Consider the following 14,310-nt stretch of genomic DNA (forward strand, 5'->3'; position numbering starts at 1 on the left):
AAAATAAGTCATATTTTTGGTTCGTTTAATAGTTAAAACAAATTTACATTATTGCAATCAGTTGATAAAACATTGTCCTTTACTATTGTAAAAGCTCTTTTTTTTTTTTAAATCTACTACTCGGTAGCAGGGCGGTATAGCTCGGTTGGTAGAGAGGCCGTGCCAGCAACTTGAGGGTTGCAGGTTCGATTCCCGCTTCTGCCATCCTAGTCACTGCTGTTGTGTCCTTGGGCAAGACACTTTACCCATGTGCTCCCAGTGCCACCCACACTGGTTTAAATGTAACTTAGATATTGGGTTTCACTATGTAAAGCGCTTTGAGTCACTAGAGAAAAGCGCTATATAAATATAATTCACTTCACTTCACTACTCTGCTAGCATGTCAGCAGACTGGGGTAGATCCTGCTGAAATCCTATGTAATGAATGAATAGAGAATCGTTTTGAATCGGAAAAATATCGTTTTTGAATCGAGAATCGCGTTGAATCGGAAAAATCGATTTATAATCGAATCGCGACCCCAAGAATCGATATCGAATTGAATCGTGGGACACCCAAAGATTTGCAGCCCTAATATATATATATATATATATATATATATATATATATATATATATATATATATATACACACACACACACACACACACACACACACACACAATTAAAGACCTCCCTCTAATAAATACGTTATCCACAAAATACGCTTGCATTCTGTTGAGTAAATAAACGCCCTCATTCTTCTATATGAACAAATATGGTTTTATTAAAAAAAAATATGTGTATATATGCAAGTAAAGGCCTCCCTCTAATATTCACCTTACCACAGATATACATCTGGTACTCTGTGAAGTAAATAAATGGCCTAATGCTCCTATATGAACAAATATGGTTTTGTTATTATTTAAAATGCATATATATGCAGGCAAGGGCCTCCCTCTAATAACCACCTTACCCCTAATATACCTCTGTTACTCTGTTGAGTAAATAAATGCCCTCATGCTCTTATATGAACAAATAATTAAGAACATGTGTTTGTTCGAGTATTACTTAATGCCTGGTACTCTTTACAGTTGACGACCACAGTACGAGGGAATAACTGATTTTTACACTTGTGTGATAGTTGATTATGTTAAGAGGTATGATCAAGTCATTGCCAGGACAGTACCTGAAGGTTGGAATTTGGGGTTAAATCACGAGAAAAAATTCCCGGGCGCGGCCACCGCTGCTGCTCACTGCTCCCCTCACCTCCCAGGGGGTAATCAAGGCTGATGGGTCAAATGCAGAGAATAATTTCGCCAAACCAAGTCTGTGTGTGACAGTTATTGGTACTTTAACTTTAACTTAACTTTTTTATGGTGGCTGCAGTTTGACACTAAAACAGATCAATTCATTTTCCATGCGTTCCTATGAACTGATAGATTGCCAATGAGTCTTGATGGTTGGTTTTTGCACAAAAACCTGGATGAAGTTTGTGTTTTAGAAGTGGGTCGGCGACATGCGGCCATCAGCCCCCAGTCCTCCCTGGACAGCGACGCGGGCGTGACCGAGCTGGAGGACGACACCATCGCCATGGGCTACAAACTGCAGGACATGACAGACGTGGAGGTCATGGCACGACTCCAGGAGGAGAGTGAGTCTTCCGCTTCTTCTCCCCGGTGTGCGTGAAGGTGGTGCAAATGGAGCTGCGTGTGCGCAGGTCTGCGTCAGGACTACGCGTCCACCTCGTCCACGGCGGGACGTCGCTGCTCCAGTTTCTCCTTGAACTCTCTGAGGCGCAGCGAGGTGGACCTGGAGGAGGAGGACGAGGAGGAGGACGAGGGCTACGACCAACTGCCGCCGCCACAGCCTCGGCTGTTCCGCACGGGGTCCGTGCAGCGCGCTGGGGGCGGTCTATCTCACTCGCACACCTTCTCCAGCTTCAGGGACTGCAGACGAAGCTCCAACGTCTCCACCTTCTCGCTGGCTGGACTCACACCTTACAACGCAGGGACCGACACGCAGTACAGGAACAGCACAGGTAATACTCATTGTGTGGAGGCTTCATAGCATTCACACACATGCTTAAAGGCCTACTGAAATGAGATTTTCTTATTTAAACGGGGATAGCAGGTCCATTCTATGTGTCATACTTTATCATTTCGCGATATTGCCATATTTTTGCTGAAAGGATTTAGTAGAGAACATCCACGATAAAGTTCGCAACTTTCGGTGCTTAGAGAAAAGCCCTGCCAATACCAGAAGTCGCAGACGATGACGTCACCCGTGTGATGGCTCCTCACATATTCACATTGTTTTTAATGGGAGCCTCCAACAAAAAGTGCTATTCTCGGACCGAGAAAACGACAATCTCCCCATTAATTTGAGCGAGGATGAAAGATTTGTGTTTGAGGATATTGATAGCGACAGACTAGAAAAAAAGAAAAGAAAAAAGTAATAAAAAAAAAAACGCGATTGCATTGGGACGGATTCCAATCTTTTCTTTACTAGGATAATTCTGGGAAATCCCTTATCTTTCTATTGTGTTGCTAGTCTTTTAGTGAGTTTAACAGTACCTGATAGTCAGGGGAGTCGAGGGCAGCTATGGACGGCACAAGCTCAGCTTTTCTCCGGTAAGAACTGACTTTTTAACCACAATTTTCTCACCGCAACCTGCTGGTTGACATTTGGTAGGGATCCATGTTCTCTTGACCGCACTCTGATCCATAGGAAAGTTTCACTTCCAGGAATTTTAAACAAGGAATCACCGTGTGTTTGTGTGGCTAAAGGCTAAAGCTTCCAAACTCCATCTTTCTACTTTGACTTCTCCAATATTAATTGAACAAATTGCACAAGATTCAGCAAGACAGATCTCCAAAATACTGTATAATTATGCCATTAAAGCAGATGACTTTTAGCTGTGTGTGTGTGTGTGCAGCGCTCATATTTCCTAAAAACCTGTGACGTCTTGCGTACACGTCATCATTACACGACGTTTTCAAGACGAAACTCCTGGGAAATTTAAAATTGCAATTTAGTAAACTAAAAAGGCCGTATTGGCATGTGTTGCAATGTTAATATTTCATCATTGATGTATAAACTATCAGACTGCGTGGTGGGTAGTAGTGGGTTACAGTAGGCCTTTAAGTGAATTTAGACTTTTGACTACGACTGTAAATGTACAGTAGTAATACAAGTCAGCTGTCGGAATATTGGATGCATCTTCAAAAAAAAACAGGTTTAACATGTGACATTATGTTGTTCTTGTACAGATATGAAACTACGGAGAAGCATGCCCAACCTGATCCGAACTCCCAGCATGCCGAGCGTTCCCGGCGTTCAGTGCCTGGGCCCCTCCTCCGTCACCCCGCCCTCCCACGGCCCCTCCTCCCTCCCGACCATGTCGTCCCTCCGCAGCAGTCAGAGCTTCGACTCGCCCAGCGGCCTCGCACGTCTCCAGTCGTCCAGTAAGCAAACGCCCTTGTATTTGCGTTCCTATTCCCACAAGATGTCCGTTTACCTGTGTCTTCCCCCTCCCCTTTGTGTGCTCCAGTTCCGCCTCCGGGCCAGCTGAGTCATCGCGTCCAGAGCGTGGGCAGCTTCCCCACTGCCCCTCGCCAGCCCTTTAAAGCTACGGCCTACGTGAGCCCCACCGTCCTGCAGGGCCCCGCCTCTTTGTCTGCCTCCACAAGCCTGCAATCCATCCCCAGCAGCACCACCCTGCCTCAGCCCCTCAAGCCTGCAGGAAGCTGCGTGCCGCTGCCAGTAAAGACCGCCGCCGCCGCCGGCCAGTCCGCCATCCCTCGGAGCTCACTGCCCCGCCCTGCCTCTTTTGTGGGCATCAGCGGAGTTAGTCGCTCCAGCAAAATCTGCCAACCGACGCGAAAGTAAGACCACACATAATCCACTCTGATCCATTACTCAGTACAACCAAGATCATGGCTGCAGTAAAGATGAACTATCCTTACCACTCAAAAGTTTACACACGCCTTCCCATTCAAAAGCATTGGTAAGTGTCTTAAATCAGGGGTCTCCAAACTACAGGCTGTATTTTTGCGTCCAAAATCCGGCCCACGGGAAGTCTCAAGGTTTTTGTTTTTTTTAATTTGTCCGACTGCCTCTATGATAGCTAGATCTCTGTTGTTTATAATGTCTATTTTCTACTGGATCTACTCTCTATTTATGCTGCCCCTTTTTTTATTGCTGCAGCTGTTACATATACTGTAATACTGTACTTAAGGGGTGTCCAACTCATTGGAGCTCAAGGGCCGCATGGAGTGAAGTCTGCGCGTACTATTAAAATCGTGGCATTGAAACTTAAAAGTAAAGACAGCTTCAGATTGTTTTCTTTGTCTTAATTTGGCCAAAAATAGAACAAACACATTCTGAAAATATTACAATAAAAGTATAGAAAAAAATACCCATTCATCCATCCATTTCCTACCGCTTATTCCCTTTGGGGTCGCGGGGGGCGCTGGTGCCTATCTCAGCTACAATCGGGCGGAAGGCGCCGTACACCCTGGACAAGTCGCCATCTTATTGCAGGGCCAGACAAAAATACCCAGCGTTTTTTTTTTTATTTATCCTTTATAATCAGATTTTTTACCGCTTGTTACTCTCAGGGTCTCCTAGCCGCTCAGGCAAATTATATTGTCTAAAAATGCATTTTCCCATCGCTAACGTGACATCATCATGCTTGCGCCGCAGTGCGGCAAGTGCACACTCTTTTAGTCAATTAGTGCGTGAGGAATATATTTATCTATATATATATATATATATTTTTTTTTTTTTTTAATCAATCCAACAAAACATTACACAGCAATACCATAACAATGCAATCCAATTCCAAAACCAAACCTGACCCAGCAACACTCAGAAATGCAATAAACAGAGCAATTGAGAGGAGACACAAACACGACACAGAACAAACCAAAAGTAGTGAAACAAAAATGAATATTATCAACAACAGTATCAATATTAATTATAATTTCAGCATAGCAGTGATTAAAAATCCCTCATTGACATTATCATTAGACATTTATAAAAACTAAAAAAAAAAGAACAATAGTGTCACAGTGGCTTACACTTGCATCGCATCTCATAAGCTTGACAACACACTGTGTCCAATATTTTCACAAACTAAAATAAGTCATATTTTTGGTTTCTTTTAATAGTTAAAACAACTTTACATTATTGCAATCAGTTGATAAAACATTGTCCTTTACAATTATAAAAGCTTTTTACAAAAAATCTACTACTCTGCTAGCATGTCAGCAGACTGGGGTAGATCCTGCTGAAATCCTATGTATTGAATGAATACAGAATCGTTTTGAATCGGAAAAATATCGTTTTTGAATCGAGAATCGAATCGAAAAAATCGATATATTATCGAATCGTGACCCCAAGAATCGATATTGAATCGAATCGTGGGACACCCAAAGATTCACAGCCCTAATATATATATATATATATATATATATATATATATATATATATATATATATATATATATATATCCCCCATTTTCTACCGCTTATTCCCTTTTGGGGTCGCGGGGGGCGAATGTGTGTGTGAATGGGGTAAATATGGAAGTAGTGTCAAAGCGCTTTGAATACTTTGAAGGTAGAAAACCACTATGCAAGTACAACCCATTATCATTTATCAGCTACAATGGGGTGGTAGGCGGGGTACACCCAGGACAAGTCGCAACCTAATCGCAGGACCAACACAGATAGACAGACAACATTCACACTCACACGAGGGCCAATTTAGTGTTGCCTATCAACCTATCCCCAGGTGCATGTCTCTGGAAGTGGGAGGAAGCCGAAGTACCCGGAGGGAACCCACGCATTCACGGGGAGAACATGCTAACTTCACACAGAAAGATCCCGAGCCCGGGATTGAACCCAGGACTACTCAGGACCTTCGTATTGTGAGGCAGACGCACTAACCCCTCTGCCACCATGAAGCCATAAATATATATACATATATATATATATATATATATATATATATAGTCGAGGTTTCTGTGGTTTATCCGTTATACAGTGCTCAGTTATACTTTATATAGCTGACTTAAAATGTGTGGACAGTGCTGAAGATTCAGCATTTGCTAATATTTTTTCAATGAGTTTAAACTAGAGAAGCTCCTGGTGTATTTAAAAACCTTGTTTCCATATGAGTTGGGAAATTTGTGTTAGATGTAAATATAAACAGAATACAATGATTTGCAAATCCTTTTCAACCCATATTCAATTGAATCCACTACAAAGACAAGATATTTGATGCTCAAACTCATAAAAAAAAAATTTTTTTGTAAATCATAATTAACACATTATGTCAAAGTAGTTGGGAAAGGGCATGTTCACCACCGTGTTACATCACTTTATCTTCTAACAACACTCAATAAACGTTTGGGAAATGAGGAAACTAATTGTTGAAGCTTTGAAAGTGGAATTCTTTCCCATTCTTGTTTTATGTAGAGCTTTAGTCGTTCAACAGTCCGGGATCTCCGCTGTCGTATTTTACGCTTCATAATGCGCCACACATTTCCGATGGGAGACAGGTCTGGACTGCAGGCGGGCCAGGAAAGTACCTGCACTCTTTTTTTACGAAACCACGCTGTTGTAACACGTCTTGAATGTGGCTTGGCATTATCTTGCTGAAATAAGCAGGGGCATCCATGAAAAAGACTGCTCCTAGATGGCAGCATATGTTGTTCCAAAACCTGTATGTACCTTCCAGCGTTAATGGTTCCTTCACAGATGTGTAAGTTACCCATGCCTTGGGCACTAATGCACCCCCATACCATCACAAATGCTGGCTTTTGAACTTTTCGTCGATAACAGTCTGGATGGTTCGCTTCCCTTTAGGTCCGAATGACACAATGTTGAATATTTCCAAAAACAATTTGAAATGTGGACTTGTCAGACCACAAAACACTTTTCCACTTTGCATCAGTCCATCTTAGATGATCTCGGGCCCAGGGAAGCCGGCGGCGTTTTTGGATGTTGTTGATAAATGGCTTTCGCTTTGCATAGTAGAGCTTTAACTTGCACTTACAGATGTAGCGACACACTGTATTTAGTGACTGTGGTTTTCTGAAGTGTTCCTGAGCCCATGTGGTGATATCCTTTAGAGATTGATGTCGGTTTTTGATACAGTGCCGTCTGAGGGATCGAAGGTCACGGTCATTCAATGTTGGTTTCCGGCCATGCCGCTTACGTGGAGCGATTTCTCACGATTCTCTGAACTTTTTGATGATATTATGGACCGCAGATGTTGAAATCCCTAAATATCTTGCAATTGCACTTTGTGAAACATTGTTCTTAAACTGTTTGACTATTTGCTCACGCAGTTGTGGACAAAGGGGTGTACCTCGCCCCATCCTTTCTTGTGAAAGACTGATCATTTTTTGGGAAGCTGTTTTTATACCCATTCGTGGCACCCACCTGTTCCCAATTACCCTGCACACCTGTGAGATTTTCCAAATAAGTGTTTGATGAGCATTTCTCAACTTTATCAGTATTTATTGCCACCTTTCCCAACTTCTTTGTCACGTGTTGCTGGCATCAAATTCTAAAGTTAATTATTATTTGCTAAAAAAAACATGTTTATGAGTTTGAACATCAAATATGTTGTCTTTGTAGCATATTCAACTGAATATGGGTTGAAATTGATCTGCAAATCATTGTATTCCGTTTATATTTACATCTGACACAATTTCCCAACTAATATGGAAACGGGGTTTATAGTTAGTTCAACCATTTGGTTTTCCAATGTGAAAGAGGAGTGAATGAATTCATATACCGTATTTCTTTGAATTGCCGCAGGGCATGAAGTATGCGCCTGCCTTGAATTACCGCCTGGTCAAACTTGTGACGTCACAAGTAACACTTCCCCTGTCATCATTTTCAAAATGAAGGAGGCTGATTTCAATACCAGTAATTTGAAGGGAAGAAGATTAAGAGCTATTCAGTAGGATTTAAGGTCCAAGCTTACATCACACTCAAATTTTTACTGCATGCCTTTGGTAAGTGCCGGAGTGAGAAGCAGTTTTAAAATAATTAGTGCTTGCTTACTTCTACCGCATGCCTTTGGTAAGCGCAGGAGTGAGAAGAGGTTTTAAATTAATTCAAGGAAATACGGTACTTCAAATCCTTTCTGGACCTCTGATTCCGTATGGATATGAAATGGTCTTAAATTCAAGATGGTCTTAAAAAAGTCTTAAAGTTGACATGTTGGAACCTGCAGAGGCCCTGTAATATCATTTTGTTAGGTTTATATATTTTTCTATTATAGTAGAATACTATATTTTTAAATACATATAGATTTTTTTAAAATACTGCAATTTTTTTACCCTGAAAAATACTGTATAAATATTAGATTTTTGGCTTTTTTTTTTCATTTAATTTGTTGAAAATTACTACAAATGGTAATACATGTGTGCTTTATTATATTGTGTTATGCTCTTATTATATTTGTCCTTATTTCATAAAAATATATTTTTTAATTTCATGCAACATATTGATTTAATTTATTGTAGTCATCATCGTTTTGCTATTTGTAATAGAACATTTCATGAATTGTATTTCATGTCCAAAATAATTCTATAAATGAAAAAAATATCAGAATTCCTTTTAACTAACACCTATTTTCATTTAAAGATGTTTTCATTATCACAATATTTATTTTCCATTTTATTGCACTACTTTGTCACAATTTCAGGAATTCGGTATCCATAACCAGAACCATAAAACCATTCTTAAGCTAAATATTACAACAATAATATGTACTTTTCCATGAAGATGACATATTATCTTTTCATTTATAAACCATTAGGTTAATTCAGTGCTTTTAAATGTATAAAACTTTTTATTTTATCTTATTTTGTGTGATGCTTAAATGTATTAAGGCATTGAAGTATCAAAAATGTATATTGTCTTCAATATTTTCTTGCTTGCCTTGCAGTTTGCTGACTCCCCCAAAGAGCCTGGCCTCCTTGAGTACCCTGAAGGACGCCAGCTGGAAAGACGGCTGCTATTAACTCCAATAATTCAGAGGTTTGTTAATAATATTGATAATATTAGTAATTTACTGTAACAACAAACAGGGTCATGCTGCATTATTGACAGTAACTTCATCTGTCCAGAGGGGGCAGTCATGAGCTGCCACCCAAGAGAGACTGTTTTAAGAGTTTTCTTTTTGAAACTCTTCCTCCTCATAATGAAGTAAGAGCTGTATGAGGCTGGCTCTCATACGTTTCCTGCAATATTCCGCTACTCACTTACTTCAATGTCCACTCTTTCATGTTGTTGTTTTTCTGCAAACTGAAAAAGTCACACTTTTTTGAAGAATACTTCTTTTTTTTTCTTGTAAATCTCACAAGGCTCCCTTTGCAAATGTTTCTCACTGTGGTGTAAAATAGAATCATGATGATGATGAGGGAAGTGTTTTTGCTCCATCCTGTGCCTGTTTGGAAGTACTGTTCATATTTCATATCCACTTCTATTAACTGGCCGCACCTTGCAGCACTTTTATCGCAATTATGAAACTTTTTTGGGAGTGTTGCTTGAATTATGACAATTCGTTAATGTGTGATGTGACTTTTTTGGCGTGTTTTCACATGTTTTGTTTTTATGTGAATTTTTTAAAGTATTAACTTGACTAATGTGACCACTGCAATGGTATTGCACATCAACTCTAAGGAGTTTTTGTACCATAGGAATTTTTAAAGTTGAATAAAAATCTTTTGAAAAAAATTGTTTCACCCCCAATCCTTGTAAAAAGAAAAATAAATGAAAATAGACATATATAATTATCGTTTTACATTACCCAAAATATATTTATACCACTTTGTTGTATTTTTTTTCATAGTATATTAAATTTATTTGATTACTATACTCAAATAATGGTAAATGGGTTGTACTTGTATAGCGCTTTTCTAACCCTTTTTAAGGAGCCCAAAGCGCTTTGACAGTATTTCCACATTCACCCATTCACACACACATTCACACACTGATGGCGGGAGCTGCCATGCAAGGCGCTAACCAGGACCCATCAGGAGCAAGGGTGAAGTGTCTTGCCCAAGAACACAACGGACGTGACTAGGATGGTAGAAGGTGGGGATTGAACCAGTAGCCCTCAGATTACTGGCACAGCCACTCTACCAATTTCACCACACCGTCCCCCATACAGTTGTATTCATTTATTTAGGTATGCATATATGTATACGTAAAATTTAGTACAGTATGCTGTATGATTTTTTTACAATGTAATATCTTTTCATTGTCAATAATCAATTTTTATATTTCAATATGTTATCAAATCAAACTTTATTTATAAAGCGTTTTCATACATACGTATATTTCACACATATCTTCCATACATATATTTATGTTACGTATGTATGTATTGTATTTACTGTATTTTCATTTGCCGACCTAAATATTATTTTTTTCAGTTTTTTTCTAAAAGTATTATACAAAATGAAGGAATCATTTTTAATGAAGAAACTTCTAACAACTATATATACACATATATGTATAATATATGTATATTTTTAATATATGTTTTATATATTATATATATATATTATATATATATATATATATATATATATGTGTGTGTGTATACATCCATATATGTATGTATACATAAACAGTGGGGCAAAAAAGTATTTAGTCAGCCACCGATTGTGCAAGTTCTCCCACTTAAAATGATGACAGAGGTCTGTAATTTTCATCATAGGTACACTTCAACTGTGAGAGACAGAATGTGAAAAAAAATCCAGGGATTCACATTGTAGGAATTTTAAATAATTTATTTGTAAATTATGGTGGAAAATAAGTATTTGGTCAACCATTCAAAGCTCTCACTGACGTCCTGTCCCCTTAGCAGAAAAACAGCCCCAAAGCATGATGTTTCCACCCCCATGCTTCACAGTAGGTATTGTGTTCTTGGGATGCAACTCAGTATTCTTCTTCCTCCAAACACGACGAGTTGAGTTTATACCAAAATGTTCTATTCTGGTTTCATCTGACCACATGACATTCTCCCAATCCTCTGCTGTATCTTCCATGTATCCATTTTGGTGTAAACTCAACTCGTCGTGTTTGGAGGAAGAAGAATACTGAGTTGCATCCCAAGAACACAATACCTACTGTGAAGCATGGGGGTGGAAACATCATGCTTTGGGGCTGTTTTTCTGCTAAGGGGAAAGGACGACTGATCCGTGTTAAGGAAAGAATGAATGGAGCCATGTATCGTGAGATTTTGAGCCAAAACCTCCTTCCATTAGTGAGAGCTTTGAATGGTTGACCAAATCCTTATTTTCCACCATAATTTACAAATAAATTCTTTAAATTTCCTACAAAGTGAATGCCTGGATTTTTTTTCACATTCTGTCTCTCACAGTTGAAGTGTACCTATGATGAAAGTTACAGACCTCTGTCATCATTTTAAGTGGGAGAACTTGCACAATCGGTGGCTGACTAAATACTTTTTTGCCCCACTGTATGTATATGTATATACTTATTTACTGTATATGTACTTTTATACCGTATGTTATATATATGTATATGTATATACATGTATGTGTATATGTACACACACATATACATAGCGTACATTAAACAAGTACAGTGCAATTAAAGTAAATAATTGAACTCTGATTAGAAGAAAATATAAATATTTTTAATATTTAAATTCATTCAATTCACATGTCCACTGTATGTTGGAATCCAACTAGATGAACTATAGCTTTTCTGGATCATAATGATTAAAAAAAACAAAACAAAAAACGGTTACCGGCAACGGATAGGACACTTTAGGGGTCCTGTTAATAATTGTGACTAATTATTAACTGATGTTGATCTTATTTTGGCTTCATACTATCTAACAAAAGTCAGAAAGTTATTATGTTTTCCTTTCTATCCACACTAATGCATGGAAGACGTCTGCCTTATAGTCACATTCTATCTTTGCCTTGTGGAGAACAACTAATTCAAACTGCAGACGCAACAGGACATTTCCACGGAGCTCGGGTACCATTTAGTGGTCAATTGTACGGAATATGTACTGTACTGTGCAATCTACTAATACAAGTTTCAATCAATCAATCAAAAGTGTAAAGGAAAAAAGACACTTTATATTTCAACCATACTTCCTGCCAAAAGCTTAAAGGCTGATCGCACAGTTCCTGTCTTCACAATAAAAGTGCCGCTCTATCTCGCCTGCGCTAACAAAATAAGAGTCTCCGAAAGCCAGCGCAAACAAGCTAGCAAGCTACAGAGTTTGCCGCCAATGTATTTCTTAAAGTGTAAAGTGTATAAAAACGAATATGGAAGCTGGACAAATAAGATGCCAAAGACCAACGACTTTCGTGTGGTATTAGACAGAAAGGAGGAACTTTTTTTCTCCTCCATTTGAAAACATGGACGTTATCAGCACTACTGATTCCAATTAATGCAAGTCATCAGAATCAGGTAATACACCAACTTTTATTCTTGTCTTCATGAAAGATAGGAATCTATATGTTAGACATGCATGTATATCTCCACTCAGTTATGATCCCCTGGACCCTAAAGGGTTTTGGTAAAAAAAAAAAATATTAAAAATGTGTCATTATTCAGTATTACTATTTTCATTATTATTTAAGTTTTAAATCTGTAGATCAACATTAGGAAAAAAAAAATGAAAAAAACACAAAATATGCAATATTTTCACCCAATAACTTTGGGATTACCGTGTTTCCTTGAATTGCCGCCACGGCGTTTATGCTGAAATTTTTTATTTCCCCTCGGGGATTAATAAAGTATGTCTGATTCTGATTCTGATGATTAATTAATTTAAAACCTCTTCTCACTCCTGCGCTTACCAAAGGCATGCGTTAAAAGTAAGCATGCGCTAATTGATTCAAAACCTCTTCTCACTCCTGCACTTACCAAAGGCATGCGGTAAAAGTAAGCATGCGCTAATTGTTTCAAAACCTCTTCTCGCTCCGGCACTTGCCAAAGGTATGCAGTAAAAATTTGAGTGTGATGCAAGTTTGGACCTTGGATCCTGCTGAGTGGCTCTTGGTCTTCTTCCCTTTGTGCGATTTGGAATAACGGGTATTGGGGTCGGCCTCCTCCATTTTGGGGCTCATGGCAGGGGAGGTGTTGCTCGTGGCGTCGCGGGTTTGGCCCGGCGGTGATACTAGGCATGCGCTAATTTTTTGGGGAGGCGAGTTTGACCCGGCAGTAATTCAAGGCAGGCGCATACTATATGTTATGATCCCGGGGACCCAAAAGGGTTTTGATCAAAAAAAATAATTAAAAATCTGTCATTATTCAGTATTACTATTTTCATTATTGTTCAAGTTTTAAATCTCTAGATCAACATTAGGAAAAAAAAAAAATGGAAAAAAGAGAAAATATGCCGGGGCGGCATAGCTCGGTTGGTAGAGTGGCCGTGCCAGCAACTTCAGGGTTGCAGGTTCGATTCCCGCTTCCGCCATCCTCGTCACTGCCGTTGTGTCCTTGGGCAAGACACTTTACCCACCTGCTCCCAGTGCCACCCACACTGGTTTAAATGTAACTTAGATATTGGGTTTCACTATGTAAAGCGCTTTGAGTCACTAGAGAAAAGCGCTATATAAATATAATTCACTTCACTTCACTTCACTATATCATCACCTAGACTAGGGGTGTCAAACGTACGGCCCGCAGGCCGGATCAGGCCCGCGAACAAATTTTATCCGGCCCGCGGGATAAGTTTGCTAAGTATACAAATTAACCTGAAATATTTGAATGAAAGAAACAGCTCTTCTACATGTGTCTATTGGATGTTGCAATAGCAATTCTTTGTATCTCTGTAGACCAGGGTTCGGCAACCCGCGGCTCCGGAGCCGCATGCGGCTCTTGGATCACTCTGATGTGGCTCAGCTGCATACTTGCCGACCCCCCCATTTTACCGGGAGGTTTTCCAAATTTCATTGCCTCTCCCAGAAATCTCCCCAGGATAAAATTCTCAGATTTTCACCTAGCCAACAATATTGAGGCCGTGCCGTGATGGCAATGCCTTAAACGTCCTCTCGACCGTGTCGTAGCATCCGCTTTACTACTTTGTTATCTGAGTGCCGGCCGGCGCACATCTAGTGTGCAGCTGCTGACTCAATGCACAAGCGACTGCAAGGCATAGTTGTTCAACAGCCATACAGGATACACTGAGGGTTGTGATATAAACAACTTTAGCACTCTTACTAATATGCGCCACATTGTGAACCCACACCAAACAAGAATGACAAACACATTTCAGGAGAACATCCGCACTGTAACACATTATAAATGCAAC

General features: G+C 39.5%; 1 protein-coding gene across 1 annotated transcript in view; it reads left to right on the forward strand.

Moving 5' to 3' along the window:
* The window catches only part of slain1a (SLAIN motif family, member 1a), a 32,999-nt gene extending 23,182 nt beyond the window's left edge, over nt 1-9,817 (forward strand). Inside the window, exons 5-9 of the mRNA XM_061879810.1 lie at nt 1,481-1,630; nt 1,697-2,017; nt 3,249-3,443; nt 3,530-3,863; nt 8,947-9,817. Coding sequence (XP_061735794.1) covers nt 1,481-1,630; nt 1,697-2,017; nt 3,249-3,443; nt 3,530-3,863; nt 8,947-9,022 — 1,076 coding nt within the window. The 3' untranslated portion in view covers nt 9,023-9,817. The remainder of the gene's footprint in view (nt 1-1,480; nt 1,631-1,696; nt 2,018-3,248; nt 3,444-3,529; nt 3,864-8,946) is intronic.
* The last annotated feature ends 4,493 nt before the right edge of the window (nt 9,818-14,310 follow it).

Source organism: Nerophis ophidion, linkage group LG19 (assembly GCF_033978795.1).
Source record: "Nerophis ophidion isolate RoL-2023_Sa linkage group LG19, RoL_Noph_v1.0, whole genome shotgun sequence".
In the NCBI taxonomy this organism is placed as follows: Eukaryota; Metazoa; Chordata; class Actinopteri; order Syngnathiformes; family Syngnathidae; genus Nerophis; species Nerophis ophidion.